This window comes from Halichoerus grypus, chromosome 6, assembly GCF_964656455.1.
Source record: "Halichoerus grypus chromosome 6, mHalGry1.hap1.1, whole genome shotgun sequence".
Lineage (NCBI taxonomy): Eukaryota > Metazoa > Chordata > Mammalia > Carnivora > Phocidae > Halichoerus > Halichoerus grypus.
Genome location: NC_135717.1, coordinates 128,938,155 through 128,956,115, shown reverse-complemented (window position 1 = coordinate 128,956,115; position 17,961 = coordinate 128,938,155). Strand labels below are relative to the sequence as shown.

The 17,961-nt window shown below is 35.2% G+C and overlaps 1 protein-coding gene across 4 annotated transcripts in view; it reads right to left on the bottom strand.

Moving 5' to 3' along the window:
• MSRB3 (methionine sulfoxide reductase B3) overlaps window positions 1-17,961 on the bottom strand; it is a 163,559-nt gene that overhangs the window by 125,025 nt on the left and 20,573 nt on the right. For 2 of the 4 annotated variants that reach the window (XM_078076227.1, XM_078076228.1), the window contains exon 2: window positions 8,794-8,920. The exons of the other annotated variants lie outside the window; for them this stretch is intronic. In XM_078076227.1, coding sequence (XP_077932353.1) covers window positions 8,794-8,920 — 127 coding nt within the window. The remainder of the gene's footprint in view (window positions 1-8,793; window positions 8,921-17,961) is intronic. 4 annotated transcript variants of the gene reach the window in all.

Sequence of the window (17,961 nt, the reverse complement as noted above, 5' to 3'; positions counted from 1 at the left end):
GTTTTTTAATGAAGATCTTCTCAGAGATTTTCTTAATATTGATGTGCATTATTAAATATGTGGTATTTCGACACACGATTATTTTATGCTCCACTAGAAAAGTAAAAAGAGCTGCCAATGACACAATATTTTCTCACACGACGGTTTAAACTGCGTCCTCATTACCAAGATGATAAAATGTAAAAACAGAATTTATAAAATATGGTAGTATGCAGTTTCTCAATTTGACAATGGGATCAGTTTTACAGGGTATTAATTAGTGTTCCTCAGGTTATAATTTGGGAAATGAGGAACTTCTAGTCCAAAGCTCTCATGAGTAAACCAAGGCCTAACAAAGTTACTTGACATGGTCACACACCTGGTTAATGAGAGCCAGGCTCTCTTGTCTGCCGCGTTCCTACTTTAATTTATTCATTCATTACATTTCTTTCTTGAACTCATGCTTTGTTGTGCTTTAACATGCCTATCTTTTACTAACCCATGTGCTCACAGTCCATTCCCACCCCCATGCCGCCATCCCCCACCCCTACCACTTCCTGCTAATTACATCTACACATTCCTTCAATATCCTTCAGAAGAACTGTCATTGCTTCAGATCCTATTCCAAGAACCAGTCTGCCATTCTGTGCAGAAAGAAGCACAGTGCTTCTCACTTCTTTTACTCCCTCCCACCATAGGGAAGCAAAGGAGGAAGTGTTTACGTAGAATCATAAAACCGTCAAGTATATAACTTCATCTTATAGATAACAAAATGACTCAGACCCAAAGTGGCCATCTTTCTCACCAGGATATACATTCCTTAAAAACAGAGGCCACATTATTTACAATGTGGCATTATATTGATACATAAGAGGATGCTATTTATTTACACCCATTCATTCATTCCACAAATATTTATTGAACACCTATTATGTGACAGACAAAATTCTAGTTGCTGAGATGTAGTAGTGAACTAAAGAGGCAAAAAAAAAAAAAAAAATCTCTGCCTTTTTGGAGCTTACTTTGCAGGAACCACGGATTTTCCGACATTAGAAATAGATTTTGGCCAATCAAACCCATCACCTTTCCCAGACATATTTAATGTCCCACCCCCTCCTTTTATAATTTTTCTAGCTTATTCCCCCTTAAAGTGGCACAGAATAAATTTCCGGGAAATGTGAGATAATGTTAATACCTGAGGGTTATATCTAACTGTGAAAGATTCGACAAGATTGTTATGTCATTCTTAGTTTACAGATGAAGAACAGGAATAAAAGGCATAAAACAGATTCATGGGGCCAGAAAGCAAGTTGGTAGTAGAAACAAGCTAGTAAATACAGACTAAGCTTCCAATCTGTTTCTTCATCAATACCAGTAATAGGATAGTAAGCTCTGAAACAATGTTATCTAAAATTTGAACAAGAACTATTAAAATATTAATCAAAATGGAATATAATATGAACAGCTGTCTCATTCTGTGGTCAAAATGCACTTCTACGACAAAACAAAATCTTGAAAACTATAGCTATAGAATTTTGGATTTTCTTTGTTTACTTAAAATTCAAATAATCTAATGATTTAAATTAGCACTCCATTCTTTGCTTGCAATTATGTGGCTGAATATGATAAATATATCTAGTGTTGAAGGAAATGCTTATCATAGTAGTTGAATAAATTTAAATTCTATAAATGTATAGCTCTTATAAATCACCTAAATAACTGATATCTTTGTCATTCCCTGGTATATTTTTTATGACATACATTTTAAGTGGCTAATACAAGTGCAAGTATACTAAATGTAAAAAAAGAAAAAAAATAGGGAATTGAAATAAATGAATGGAAATTTTAAATTTTTAAATAAATGGTTGATTTTAAATGCAAAGGCACAGAAAGTAATTAGAAATAATTTGCCATTGCATCTCAGTAAAATCTTTTTTAAAGCATTTTAAATTAAAATGTATCTAGCAAAAGCAGCAATGAGAAATTTAACCTTGAAACAAAATGTTTAGGATGAAGCTACAAATTGGAAAAGACTGAAAATGACAATTCATCAAGTATCTGGCCTCAATATTAGTGAGTCTTTGTGAACTGCCATACAGGCCTCATTTCTTCATTAAACATGTTTGTTGAGAGCAAAAGGTGGCTCAGGCTTATTTGAATAAATCCTTCTATATGATCTGACAGGTAACATTCTTGTGAACATGTTTAGATAGATAAACATCTAATAACTCTACTTATAAGATTCCTCAGAAATCCATATTGTCTAGATAATCTAACCCTGCAGGATTATCATTTGTTTTCAGAACTCATAATACATTTTATATTCTTTACAGTCACTGTTAATTAGTTGACCAGTGAGTTTCTCAGGCTAAAATCTGTTTTATCTTTTGTTCATGCCCATTTTTATCTCTGTTGCTACTAGATGTTGCTACATATTTTATAATTATTAATGTATATATGAAGAATTTATTCCATATTTATAAAAAATTAACAAAATCCACATTTAACAAACCATATGCCCAACACCTTATTCATACAGATGTATTGTTCTATAATAATTTAGCCTTGTGCACAAATAATTTTTAAAACTCATATGGTAGGGAATTAGATGTCATACAGCAAGTTTTCAACATTAACATTAAAACTTTATTATATCATAGAGCTACTAAACATTTTGTTTTAGAAAAAATATAGCTGCATCAGAGTACTCATTAATCAACATTTTAAATATAATTTTTCTTAGTTTCCAAAAATATCTTAATTCATGCGTAACAATCAACATGTTAAACTAATAACATTTTCAAGATTCTATAAATATTCAAAACACAGCAAAACAAAATGTGAAATTTTCTTTCATTCTTGGGTGGTCTGCTGAAGAAAATTTAGTTGCATATAATGCTATAAATTACTGTTAAATCAGCTATTTGGATTTAAGATAAGTTAATTTATGAAAACTTGTTCTAGTTTATAGAAAGTCTACACATGAAAGACAATTTCGATGAGATGTCCAAGCATAAGGGACTTGGAATCCTATTGAAAATGGAAAAAGGTTTTGCACTTTACAAATATTGTTTGAACATAATATAAGCAGAAAAACTTGTGGTTTGTAAATCCATATGTTCTTAACTGGATATTCTTTACATACTTTTGTTTAAGTTTTCACAATGTACCTATGTGCTAATGATATCAGTACACTTGCATGCTGTGAAAGAACGTAAATCTAGTGCCATCTACCGGAAAAAGTGGGTACAATTCAATTAATTGCAAATTATTTTGTGAATTATGTGAGTTGAAATTTGTATGTCTATTTTTTAAATATTATCTGTTTCTTTAAAAAAAAATCTCCCCTAAAGCATTTTTAATATAATTAAAGAAGTTAGGTAAGATGAGCATGTAAGACAATGGTGAAACTGAAAAATGGCGGGCGTTAATCTAAACACGTGGGAGAGAATTCCATTGGTGGTATCAATAAAGAAATCAGATATACTATGTTCTAATCCGTTTTTATGTTGGTATCGTGTATATTGTTTAGAACACAGGTTCTAAACCTGTGGTCAAAGAACCCTCCCTTAAGGGTTTCAGAATATCTAACAATGTTAAAAAATGAAATTATATGAAAAATTGTGTGTAGGTTCACAGATGTACTTTCTGGGGGAGGAGAGTCATAACTTTTATCAAAGAATCATGGAGATGATTCATCTTTTCATAACCCTAAAAGGTTACAAAATAAAACTGGCATAGAAAGCCAACCTATGCAGTAGATGAACAGCAAGCATACTGATGACCTCAATTCTTTTTTTAAAAAGGGTAAATAAACATAACATTGGACGCCATTAATGAGCTGTTGCCAGCTCTAACTTGGATAGTATTCTTACTTATGCATGTCGCTTTGGTGCATGTCTGCTGTAGTTCCTCTTTACAAATGGAAAATTTAAAGCATAACAAACAACATTAACGTGCTCCAGAGAAAAGTGATCAAAAGAGCCAGAATTCTTAATTCTCATAATAAGCATAATATGTACTTATTCTCTTCCTCAAACAGTTTATCTACCACTAAAACTCAAACTGTTTGAGAGAAAAAGTAAAAGCAAGTATGGATAACACACAATGAATCCCTGTGACCACTCTTTTGCTCTTTGTTTAGCTACAATGTGTCTTATACCTACTGTATCAACTGTATTGTATTAAATGCAACAAAGTGAGAAAAGAGAAAAGAAACTGTTTTTCATAATATATTCAAAAGGCAACCAAACCATGAAATTTACTTTTAATCTTCCCATGCAAAAGAGTCTCAAATAAATGTGTACTCTCTGTTATAGCTATCACTTCACCTACATGTAAACTTTCCAAATGTTTATTCATTCGTTTAACAAATATTTATTAAGTGCCAGGCATTGTGCTAAGCTCTGGAGAGTTCTAGTTATACAGATGATATTCTATGACTTGCAAACACTATTTGCAAAATATCTCTCTTTAAGACTTCTAATTTCTACATTAGAATATTATGATATCTTTACGAACTACATAACCGCCATGTGGCTCTTCAATTCATGGTGACTGTTAAATACACCAATGAAGTCAAGTAACAACCACATATTATGTGTATGATGTTAGAGAAAAGTATAATTTATCACTGTAATTAGTACTATTTAGACAAATACTCTCACTTGGCTGAAAGCTACCATGCTATCTAGTCTAAACTACAATTAGACTTAATTTTTATCAAGCACTGAAACTATGTATAAAATTGTGTTTCCTAATCCCTCCTCAGATAATGCTTCAGTCTTGATAGAGTGGTGAGGAATTCTAATGTTCAAACATGGAAAAGATTTCTGTCCTCCCACCACAACCTAGCAGATTTTTCTATAAATTCCCAGCCATTAATTAGTACTGAGTTTCCAGATTTAACTAAGCCAGAGCCAAAAGTAAAAACAACAGTTAATAAAATCACAGAATCTCAGAACTATATAGATGATCTAATTTGAATTCTTCGTTTTAAAGATAAAGAGACTGAAATCTGAAGAGGTTCACAGTCATGTTCATGGTCACACAAGTTAATGACAGGGCTGTGGTTAGTTTTCTGACTCCTACCCCAGCACTCTTTTAATACAAAATGAAACTGTTATAGGAAATTAAGAAAAAATTCTGAGGGAGAAAGAAATTACCTTTAATTACAAACATGAGTGAACCATAACTCAGATGCACTTAATAAGCTCTAAATTAAAATTATGCTTTATTTAAAAATAAGAAGTAAAGGAAGTCAAAGCTGAAAAATGATAGGTCACTCTTTTGGGATATGGCCTCCATTCAGGTCAATCCAGTTATAATCAATTTTAAGAGCCTGTTTCAATTACTTTTTAGTTCTGGAATTATTTTGTATTGAATAATACCTGAAATTAGTAGGGTACTGGCTAAGGGAGCAGAAATCTTTTTGATTTACAGAGATTTTTTGCTGTAATGGATTTTGACCAGGGAACAGTAAATTAAAGCAAGACTCCAGACTTTCCCCTTAATTTCCTATATCTCCAATTTTGACCTCTTCCCTCCCTACTTATATGAAGTAATAGGAACTAGCATTCCCACTTCAACTTCACTTTTATTTTTCAAAATATAGTTTGTTTCATTACTGTTGAACTTAATTTCTTCAACATTCCTGTATTTCTAAGAATACAATTCTCTTAGATAAATGGATGGTAACGATTTTACTAATATTCAAGTCATAAAGTATGTAAATGTTGGAAAGACTGACTTTCATAATGCTTTAAAAAGTAAGTGGTGCTTTAATGACTAAGGCATTATGGAATACTATTCTAGCCAATTCATCTATCAAATTAAAATGGATTTGCAATCAAGAAAGACAGACACTTTGGCTTCCATCAGTACTGGATAGTTAGAATAAAAGAAACATGTATATTTATAGGACTTGAATTCTGGTTCGGCAGGATGTATAAGTAAAAGGAAGAGATAAAAACAACAGATTGAGATGATTATTTCTCAAACAGAAAGTGCATTTGTGGTTCCTATTAAAGTGAAAATAGTTAAATGAAAGATAGGACATATATGTTCTTAAAAGTCTATTGTACTAGGAAAATACAAAGATGATAGATGATAGAAGAAAGGAAGAAGAAAGGAAGAAAGGAGGAAAAGAAAGAAAGAAAGAAAGAAAGAAAGAAAGAAAGAAAGAAAGAAAGAAAGAAAGAAAGAAAGGAAGGAAGGAAGGAAGAAAGAAAGAAAGAAAGAAAAAGAAAGAAAGAAAGAAAGGTCTATAGTGAACTCAGTCAACATTTATATATGGTGCTTACTAAATCTCAGCCATTGTTCTATGCACTTAACACATCCTAAGCTATTTCACCCCCACAGCCACCTTTCAGGTGACTATTATTATTAACCCCCATATTACAAACAAGGAAGCCAAGGTACACAGCTAGTTAAGTAGCAAAACCAGACTTCAAATTCAGTCAAACCCCAGAATCTGTATTTTTAAGCACTATGCATAATGGCTACTGCTTAGGAATTATCAGCTTTGTTGAATTTATCTTTGAATCATTTTGATACCAAAATTTAAAGATACTTATACCTCAATTAAACAATTTCATTATGAAATCCTTCAATTCCATGATTCTAGTATCTTAAAGACTACACCATTAATTAATTTATTTATTAATAAGGTGTCTCTAAATACTTAGGCTCCTCTGTGTATAGAAAACTCATGTTACAGAACACTACTGGTATTCTCACACTTTGGGGCTTTTTTCAGTGGAAAACATGGTTATGTATAAACTAAATAACTTTCATACTCCCACTGTCATATATAGTATATACTTAGGAAAAAGTTCCACATGATACAGGGACTACATTGATTGATGTTCTCCCTCAAGCTCATACACAATTCAGCAGGTAAACCTTGTCAGTTCTACAACCTAAAAATCTCTCAAATCCATCTCCCTTCTTTCTTTTTTTGTTTTGTTTTGTTTATTTGTTTTTGAGAGAGAGAGCAGGGGAGGGGCACAGGGAGAGGGAAAGAGAGAATCCCAAGCAGACTCCCCACTCACCGCGGAGCCCGACACAGGGCTCGATCTCAAGACCCTGAGATCATGACCTGATCTGAAATCAAGAGTCAGGTACTTAACTGACTGAGCCACCCAGTTTCCCCCATCCCCCTTCTTTCCAAACCTACTGTAATTACCACTGCTAAGACTCAGCATTTCATGAGTCCCTCCAGCCTCAAACTCCTCCAGTATTCTCTGTGGGGGCACTCGGGGGCATGGCTGGCTCAGGGAGGCAAAAGAACTGAAAGAGTCATGCATTAAGCTTCATTAGCCTCTCAAGTCATCACAAATAGATACAAAATCTATTTAAAACAAACAAACACGTTTACTACTCAAATACCGCTTCAAGACAAAGGTCTTAGCTACCCTTCGAATCAAGCTGCCACCTCAGCCTTCTCATAGAAACATATGGAACCAGCACTGACCTTCCACCATACTAAATCAATAATCCCTACAAAATGCAAATCGAGTCATGTTATTTCCCCTGCTTCCCTTCCCCAAGACTTAAATTCCTTAAAACATCATATAAGGCCTTTCATGATTGGGCTACCTTCCTGCCTCGCCTCTTGCACTTGCCCTCGCCCACCCACGCTATCCATATTAAATAACCTGCATCTCACTGAACATACCTTGCTCTTTCAGGCCTTCATGTCTTGCCCCTGATACTCCATAGCCTAGAATTGTCCTTCCCACTCCTTGGCTAACTGATGTTCATAGATTGAGGTTCAGCTTAAAAACTATATCCTCCATAAAGTCCTCCTAACCTCAGAGACCTTCCCTCCTTTACAAAAATTTTGCTCCTAACCCAAGAGCTAGGGCCATCCTTCTCTTAATTCCCCTAACATCCCAGGTATAAACACCGTTTATTTAGTCCTATCACCATATGTTTCAATGGTCCTCACACAACGCCATTTCCACCTTTTGCTAGTGAAAGAAATCAGCCTGATCTTGTTTATCATTGTATCCTCACTGCTTCACACGATGCCTGGCACACAGAGTTAATATTCAATGAATGTTTAATGAGCTGGAATTAAATTCTCTATACAATATAGTAATAGAGACATGTACATTAATAGAAAATATAAATAATATTGAAAATAATGTTCACAGGAAATATCTGACCATTGTGATTTTCATAATAAAATTAAAATGTTAAATTTACACTATAGTCACATGCTGAAATTTTGGACTTTCATGCTTCACTTGTGTACATGCTTATAATCACATTTTTTAAAAGTATAGTGGTTCTAAATTAAGAACCAGTTGACACATGATTTTGTTTATTTCATCATTTCTTTTTAACTATAATAAATAACTTTATTATACTAAAGTTGTTCATTTTCATTTTTCCTTTCCCAAAGTAATGGCCACATGTGGAATGAAAAGCATTTTCATTATCCTGAACAAGATGAATATCCTGTTCGTGTGATTTGGGGCAGTTTCTTATGAAGACTGCCAGCCTCTTATGAACATTATGATTTTCAGATGTGTAGTGTGCATTAAAGAACAAGAAGATATCATGAAATATTAATGACAATTATAGACTGAGCAAAGAAACTGGACAATGTTTCCAAGGGTTATAAGGACTGTGGAAATGAATGTTACTCAAAGTAGAGTGGTGATTTATAACCGATTTCCGTCTTCAAATTAGGGCCCAAGTGAAAGAAAACGGAATTTAGCAAAGCATTCTGGTGTATCATTTCCTGCAGCAGAAACACCCCCCCAGACCAGTGCCCTCACTAGGTACAGGACAAGAAGCAGCAACCTGAGGGAAGCCCACAGGCTCGCAGGGCTGCTGGCTGGCTCTTTGTCACCAAATGCAGCAGGTTGAATGCAGACATCACTGTGATATCTTCACCAACAGAACGAGAGGCAAAGAACAGGGGCAAGAGCTGAGTAGGAGAAAAAAGAAAACAAAAACAAATTAAAACATCACAAATGTTAAACACATTCATTGCACAATTGATGGTTACAGTTTTATCTGGAACTGAACCCATACACACAGTGGTAATAAATTTCAAATGCCTATTTTTTAGATGGTGAGCTTACTTTCAACCCAGACTTATTTATATCTTATGAATAAAATACACATGATATAAAAGTGTAATCTGTGAACACATTTTGCAAGAGGTCAGAAAAGAGACGAAGTTTAAAACATTTGAAAAGAATTAGCATTTATGGAGTGAGTTCGTACCATGTGACAGGAACTGTCTGGGGCCCAATATACACATTGTATCATTTAATTCTTACAATAAACCTATGAGGTAGGTTTTATCCCCCAATAATATGTGAGGAAATCGAGGCTCAAAGGTCCAAGGGCACAAAGCAAATAACCAGTGGAAAAAGGATTAGAAAACCCTGTTATATCTCACTGCAAAGCCGTGTTCTTTCCTTACACCATGCTGCCTCCTTCCAGCAATTTTTTGTAAATCTCCCTCCCTGGAGAAGACTATAAAATATTGGAAGATTAAGAGATGCCTTTTGTTAGTTTCTTTTTTTTTTTTAATAGAGAACCAAGTAACCTACAGACAACTAGGAGACTTCACTTTAGAAAGTGTTAAGTTTGAGCAAAGCATAGCAAATATGAATTTTAATTCGATTTTATCATTTATAATTTCAAGGTCAATTCTGTGAATAATATTTACAACTTAACCTTAAAAAGGGTAAAAATATTTTCAAAGGTTTTGGAAATGAATCTACATGGAAGAATCTCAAAATTGTGTGAGTGTTAAACTTCAGAGAAAAGTTCAGTTAGGATTTTCTTAAAGTTTTGTGCAGTCTTTCAATTACTAAAGATTAACTTCAAATGAAGATGGAAAAAACTAGCTAATACTTTTAATAATTTATTTTAAATTGGCATTATAAGTGAACCTTAATCACTACATGTCCAAAAATGGATGTAAAATGAATGTCTTATTCATTTCCTGGCCCTCATCCCCCCAGAATAAAAGTCTGTTCCTGGTCTCTTCTGACATCCTTAAAGAACAAACACATAATAAACAGTAATATATTTTACCAAATCACTCTGGAGTATATCTGACAGAAATCTGCTTGTATTAACATACCTGAACTCTGACTTCTCCAAACTAAACTCACTACAAAACTAAAATATTTTTGTGTTACTAACTGGAGACAAAAGGGAGGAAGAGGGAAGGTAAGTATCACAATGCACAGCTGAAAAGAACCATTAAACATAAATAAACATGTCATTTTCACGAGTGACTGCAGAGCAGGGAAAAGAGCATTCCTTTGCAGCAGACTACTGACTAATAAAAGATCAAAGGTCTATACCTCACAACACTATAAATAAAAATGTATTTTTTTTTCCTGGTGACCTTCTCTGAGAGGAATAAAGTGTGCACGATAAATGTAATTACTTAGCAAAGCTGCAGCCTCATTGTGCTCCCACAGCTGACCATAAAACGTCTTCCTATTCTGTTTCATCAACTGCTGTACCAGGCGGCTTGCGCGCCTACCGATGGCCTCAGCCATCTGGCTTGTGTCAAAGCCAGCACACAGGAAGAAAGGGAGTGATGTCACTCTGCAGGTCAGGCAAAGAACAAAGATGCATTCTACAATTAAAAGCTGAGGGCCTCAAATACCAGGGGCCCTCCAGTGTGATATGACTAGCATGATTTAATGTCCAGGCTCTTGCATTTATTTCTACCCAAATAGCCAGGGCTCCATCTAGTGGCAAATTTGTTTTGCCCAGTTTTCTTTAAAAGAACCCATAAAGTGTTACTTACTTAGCACCAAGAAAGTGCAGCAACTAAAATGATCGGTAATTTTAGAGCAGTCTAGTCTTTTTACACTGAAGAATGCAAAAAGCATGATTCATCACAATGGTCTCTATTTTAAAATCCTGCAAAGCACACATTTCACAGGCTAGGATTTGATATAGCCCTAATTTTTTTAATGCCTTAATCCTAATGGTAGCAGAAAAAGCAGCTACTTTTGCAAAATGCATGTAAAGTGACATTACTTGCACACTACTCTGAAAATATGTCACTAAAATGTAAAGTGAAAAACAGTTCTAAAAAATGGACGCATGCATCTGGACACCTTGGTGAAATCCAACACATAATCTTATACATCAGTGGAACAAAAGAATCACAGTTATTAATATGGCTCTAACATGTGAAGCCAAGAGCAAGACTTCTCTAGAACAGAAAAAGAAATATCTTTATGCTGAAATGATTTAACACAATTTTTAATGTTTTCCACTTCTGTTTGCAGTAAATGAAGTTAAACATTTTGACAAAGTGATCTAAAATACAGAACATATTTGCACAAAAGATGGGCTATCACAGTGGATGTGTGTGAGCTCTGGGGTCAGATGCCCTGGGTGGTAACCCTGGCCCTGCCCCTAACTAGCTGTGTTACCTTGGACAAACTGCTTACCCCTTCAGTGCCTCAGTTCCCTCAACTCTAAAATAAATGAATTGGTAAAAAGTACTTGGAACAACTCCTTGCACATAGTATATGCTCAGCAAATGTTAGCTATTATTATTATTCACATGTACAAATATTTGCAATATTTTAAAATTATATGAATTAGATATTTCTAACTGTCCATTTACACTCAATCCTATTTAGAGTCTCCAAAGACAGAATCTTTTTTAGGCCACAAAACTTACTACTCTTTGATATGTTTCCACAGTAAATTATCACCCTAACAAAAATGGTAGGATAAAGATATCCTAAGGATAACTATTGATGAAACCCTTAGCATGTGGCAGGGACTATTCTAAGCACTTCAATTTATTAGCTCTTTAAAGCCTGGGGGTCTTATGAGATGCATACTATCATTTTCCATTTTTAGATGTAGAGACTGAGGCATAGGCAGGTTAAGTAATTTGACTAAAATCCTAGAGCCACTGAGGACCAGGCCCTTATGTAACTGGACTGAATGATAATTAACAGATTTGTTTGTTTGTTTTTTTAAGAGTCTGGTACAGCTTTATTATAGTTTTTATTTCACCACACTAATTCAGTGCGTAATAACCTGCCAGAAACACAGAATTCACTTGACATATGCTCTGAGTGCCAAGATAATGGAATATGCTGAAGAAAAACCTTGGGTCACACCCAGCGAGGCTCTCCTCCCTCCCTGGGGGACCCGGGCGGAGCAACAGCTCTCAAGAGTCGCTGAATTGGATTTAATAGATTTGAACACAGGCCATCGAGCTCCAGGACCGGTGCTCTGGACCACGACAGAACTGGCACTGAAGAGCCTGAGTCTGGACCAACTCACTCTAAATACTCTGACTCTTTGTTTCCCTACTAGATAAAGTGACTGATAACAAACATTTAATAAGGATTCACTTAATTCAAGAAGATTATTTGAAGTTTCTCTCCCTTGACACTAAGTGAAACAAGTAAGGAGCTAAGGAAGAAAAAAGTCTGAGACATCCTCAGATTTCTAGATTTGCTCTTTCTGTTCCACCAGATGCAAATTCCCTTTCTCTTTCACTTTCAAAATTTTTCTCCAAACTCCTTGGATACACCTTTAGGACATCTCCTAAAGATGCCTAGAATTGACTCCATTTGAATACACCAAAGCTTCAATATGTTCATAATATAGCACTTTTGAGGCCAAAAAACCCAACAGCTACACACCCCCGCCACGGCCCGAAAAAAATTCAAGTTTCGATTTGGCAGCTTTCTTCCTTTTACACTCCCTGAGCCGCTTGGGTGAGAACCCTAGCCAGAAACCATCCTAGTCCAAAAAGAGGCAAGAGAAGCACATGCATCTGAGGACTGACAATCTTTGAGGAAAGAATTAGCATTAAACACCCTGCAGAAATTAGCCCTGAGAACCACTCAGAAAATCTCTAATTCTCCGAGTTTATCCTCAACTTCCTCACTTTTGTATTTGATGCAAATAATTGCATAGCGGAGTAACATTTATGAATAATCAACATGTTATGTTTTTAATGCCAGACACGTGTCCTATGCGTCTTTTTCATTTCCCAGAATATCTAGTACATCATTTTGGAAATAATCTGGTGTTTTAAAACACTGGTTGAACAACCCTAATGAGCAGTAACACAGTAGGTATTAAGAATAGAATTAGATTGGGGCGCCTGGGTGGCTCAGTTGGTTAGGCATCTGCCTTTGGCTCAGGTCATGATCCCAGGGTCCTAGGATCGAGCCCTGCATCAGGCTCCCTGCTCCACGGGAAGCCTTCTTCTCCCTCTCCCACTCCCCCTGCTTGTGTTCCCTCTCTTCCTGTGTCTCCCTCTGTCAAATAAATAAACAAAATCTTAAAAAAAAAAAAGAATTCGATTAGATAATTGTCTAATTTTCTGATTAAAACTTTTTGATGATTCCCCAATGCATGTTTCAGGGTTTCCCAAACCCTGTTCTAAGAAACAGGAGATACCCTTTCAAACAAGTCTGTAGTCAAATAGTTGTGGAAATGCTACCCAATATAAAGAATCCAAGAGGCTTTCTAGTAAATACCTGCTTAACTGGTCTCAACTGGTGCCTCTCAAATGGTTTTGACCATAGAAAAACCTCCACGTCTTTCTTCATTCCATATCCTTGCTCTCCTTGTCACCACTCCTAACCTCTCCCATTCTGGTCCCCACGGAGGAACCAAGCATGCGATCACATCCCCTACAACAATTTTCAGGGCACTGATTGCTTATGTCTCTGTCTCCCTCTTCTAGATTATACAGTTCCTAGGCAGAAAGACGGTACCTTTCTCATCTTTGTATCCCAGTACCTGGCACCCAATAGCCATGATGTACTGAGTGAAAGAGTGACTACATATATGACTGATCGCATGGATCACCATTCCCCACCTTGCCATCTCTGCCATCTCAACTGCTAATGGTACTTAAAGGAGATAATTTGAACTAAAACCAGTTGGTTCTTTCACAGGAATTAGCAGTTCCTATAAAGAGGTGGTAAGTTGAAAATGCAATCTGATTTAAGATCCAAAGATAATTCAAATGCCCTATTTTGGTCAAAAATGTTTACTTCTCCATCTTTTTTCCCCCCAGAACTCTGCCATCCAAAAATTTGACTAAATTAGTTTGTTGGTTTTTTGGTTTGAGTTTATTTTTATTTCCTTTTACTTTTTTCCTTGCAGTTGAACAATAAATTGCCAAAGAAAGATGGTACATACAGGGAATCCAGAGACCTCACAAAGTTGATAATTAGCTCCAGAATAAATGAGCTGATCGTCCTAGTGGATTTAAAGTGTCAAACCTAAAGGTCAAATCTCTTTGCAATAAATGCCAAAGGAATGTCTACATTAGTTTTCCACAGGCTAGTAAAATATCCCCTGATAACCACTGGGGTCAACAGAGAGCTGACAAATTTGAATTGTGTCAAATAAGGACAAAACAAAAACAAAAAGCCCCAAACCCTAATCTCACCATAGTATCAGAAAAGAAAGACTGTTAACACCAAGAATGAGGAAAATAATCTTTTGAATAGAATATATTTAGTTTTGTGGGGAAATTTTTTCATTATTTTTGTCTTTCTCATTTCACTATGAAAAGAAGAAACTTCATCATGGGCCAGCATTTGGGAACTGCTAATCTAAATGTCTACTATAAAGTTCTATAAAAATATTGCTCTTATCAGCACAGTGCCTGGTACAGTTTATGTTCAACTAATGTTTGTTGAATGACTTGTTCAGTTAGTCATTTACTTCTTGCAACCAACAGACCATTAGCTAGAATTGGGCATTCCTTTTGTTAAGCAAAGAAGAAACAGCCAGAATCCTGGTTATTCAAAATTCTAAATCAATCTTCCAAACCATTTAGAGATCACACTTTTAAGATAAGGAATTTATAAAAGTTACTCAGTTCATCCACGTAAGTTCCTAGTGAAAGAAATGTATTAAGAGCTGATGAATATGCAAAGATGTAAGAGATAGTCTGTGTTATCAAAGACTATACTAGCCTAGATGGAAATATAACACATACCCCAAAGGTCTTAATAGAGGTAGAAATAAAATACATGGAATTGCAGGGAAAGAAATATTGCTTCCAACTTAGGGGGAGGGGAGTGGCAGGGACATGGGGGTGTTGGGAACCAAAGAAAAGCTGCATAAAGAACTTCTTTAAAAAATATGTGTCTCTGGGGTTAGCCATTTTTTACCTTTTGATCTCAGGATCTCCTTACATTCCTAAAAACTATCCAGGACTCAAGATGCCTTTTGTTTATATGGTTATACCTATCAATATTTACTATATTGAAAATTAAAACTGAGTAATTTAAAAAGTATTTGCTTATTCCATTAAAAATACATATGTTTCAGTGACATTTTTATTTTTATTTTTTTAAAGATTTATTTATTTATTTATTTATTTGAGAGAGCGAGAATGAGAGAAAGAGTACATGAGAGGGGGGAGGGTCAGAAGGAGAAGCAGACTCCCCACCGAGCAGGGAGCCCGATGCGGGACTTGATCCTGGGACTCCAGGATCATGACCTGAGACGAAGGCAGTCACTTAACCAACTGAGTCACCCAGGCGCCCCTTAAATGACATTTTTAGTGAAAAATAACTATATTATCCAAAACATGGGTTTTTATTTTTGCAAATCTCTTTTATATCTGGCTTAACAACAACAAAAAAACAACTGGATTCTCATGTCTACTTTTGCATTCAATCTGTTGTGATATGTTGTTTTGGTTTAACTATACAAATAAAATCTTGCCTCACTCACGTAAGTTCTTAGAAAAGGGAGAAATATTTTAATAACTTTTTCAGAGAACTGCAGATATTCTTCTTGGACACTATACCAAAACTCAACAAATGATAGTCTGAAACTATTATCAATAAACTTTTCATAAAATTACATTAAAACTCTATCTTTGCATTAAAATGATCTATCTTGCATTTTGAATGGATCTTCTAACTTTGCATGATTTTGTGACATCATGCAATGTTCACTTAAAAAATATGGCTTCAGGGCGCCTGGGTGGCTCAGTCGTTAAGCCTCTGCCTTCGGCTCAGGTCATGTTCCCAGGGTCCAGGAATCGAGCCCTGCATCAGGCTCCCTGCTCTACGGGAAGCCTGCTTCTCCTTCTCCCACTCCCGCTGCTTGTGTTCCCTCTCTCGCCGTGTCTCTCTCTCTGTCAAATAAATAAATAAAATCTTAAAAAAATATATGGGTTCACTGGGTTATACAGATCTTTCATAAGTTGACACATTTCATTACCAATATCAAAAATCATATTCATTAATATCACCACTGATTTCATCAGAAAAGTCTTTAAATATTGAGAAGCTATCAAGCAAGCTCACAGAGGTAAACACAAGTTTTCCAAAATTTTATTTTTTACCTTGCAAGCTCGAATTTACCATTGCAAACAAATACTGACAGTTGTTTTCCTTAAAGTGACAGAATCACTTCATTCATTAAGAAAATGCATGCCAAGTATCCAAGTCTAAATAACCACAGTTTGAGCACTTTGCCTGGAGACAACCACTGTTCTTTGGTAGGTAGAAGTCTTTATAGAAGTGCATTTCCCACTACTTCACACAGAATGTTACAAAGATATGTACTCAAGGTCAAGATTTAATAAAATTAATATAAATGTTACTACTTCATCAAGGACATTCTTACGGGAAAATGGCTTGCTCCTCCATGTGTATGTTAATAAAGAACAGAATGACTACTAATAAAGTTTGTTGCCACTACCTTGATTCATACTGAGACACCAGCAGTGTTACCTACTTTTGCTTTTCCAACATCAGTGCAAATGTGAACACAATGAAAAAGGAAAATAATGTCTTAGCATTAGTAGGAAAATAGTTTTCACTTTGTGATTCCCTTGAAAGGGTCTCAGAGACTCTAAGCGCCCTCAGCCCACACTGTAAGAACTGTGAGTCTGGCACGTGCTTGGCACGTAGCCAGCACAGTAAATAGTCAATAAATATTGGTGGAATAAATGAACATGAACAGAGAAATACGTGTGTAATTTATCCCATAATGTTTAAGAAACAACAAATGGTTGGAAAATAGTAGTTTCTTTAGACTTCTTACTACTTCTCGAGGTAATTAGTACATTTCTTATTTCATTTAGTCTGTGGACAAATGCAAAAGTTTAAACTATTTTATCAAAGGGAAGAGAATAGTCATGACAGATTTCTGAAATAACGATCAGAATGCTACAACCCAATTTTCTCAGCACCGATCTTTGAAATACACAAAAGTACATGTCCTACTAAGGGACAAGAAAACAAATTCTGAATTAGTGTTATATCTAGGAAAGGAAAATTAACTTGTTGATAAATTCACTCAACATTTTTTAACCTATATCATGTACATGGCACTATTAATTCATGTAATTTCTACCAATAAAAACCTGCAAGTAGAATAACCAAAGAATTAGACCTTTTGGAAATGCTTGAGAATAACAGAATTGTATCACTAAATAGATTTAGAACTAGAAAAAAAAATATTTGGAGAACACCTAATACATCAATTTTTGAACATGAAGTTACCACCCACCACAGGTAAAATATTATTTATGAGGTGTTTCACAAGTAATTTGTTAAAAATTGAAATTTTAGATGCCAAAGTTTGAAAATAAGGCTTTTAAGAAAACAACTAGGATGTATTTAACAATGTCACCCTCGTTTTGTTTTCTGACATGAATTCTTGAGTGGGAGAGAGAAGAGTGGAGGTAGAATTCACACCAGAAATGTGCAGCCTAGACCATTGTTCCTCAAGTCTATAATCACAATCTGCTGTATGACTGTGAGTATGTTGCTCATGAAATACCACCCATCATGTGTATCTCAGTGGAAAAAAAGTGGGATAAACAGTGAACTGATCCAAACCTCTTATTTCATAAACAGCAGAACAGAGATAAAGAGATGTATCAAAGGTCAGACAGCCAGTTGGAGAAAATATTAGGCTAAAATCTCTCTTGTCTACATACTGCAGCATCTACATTTTCTTTAT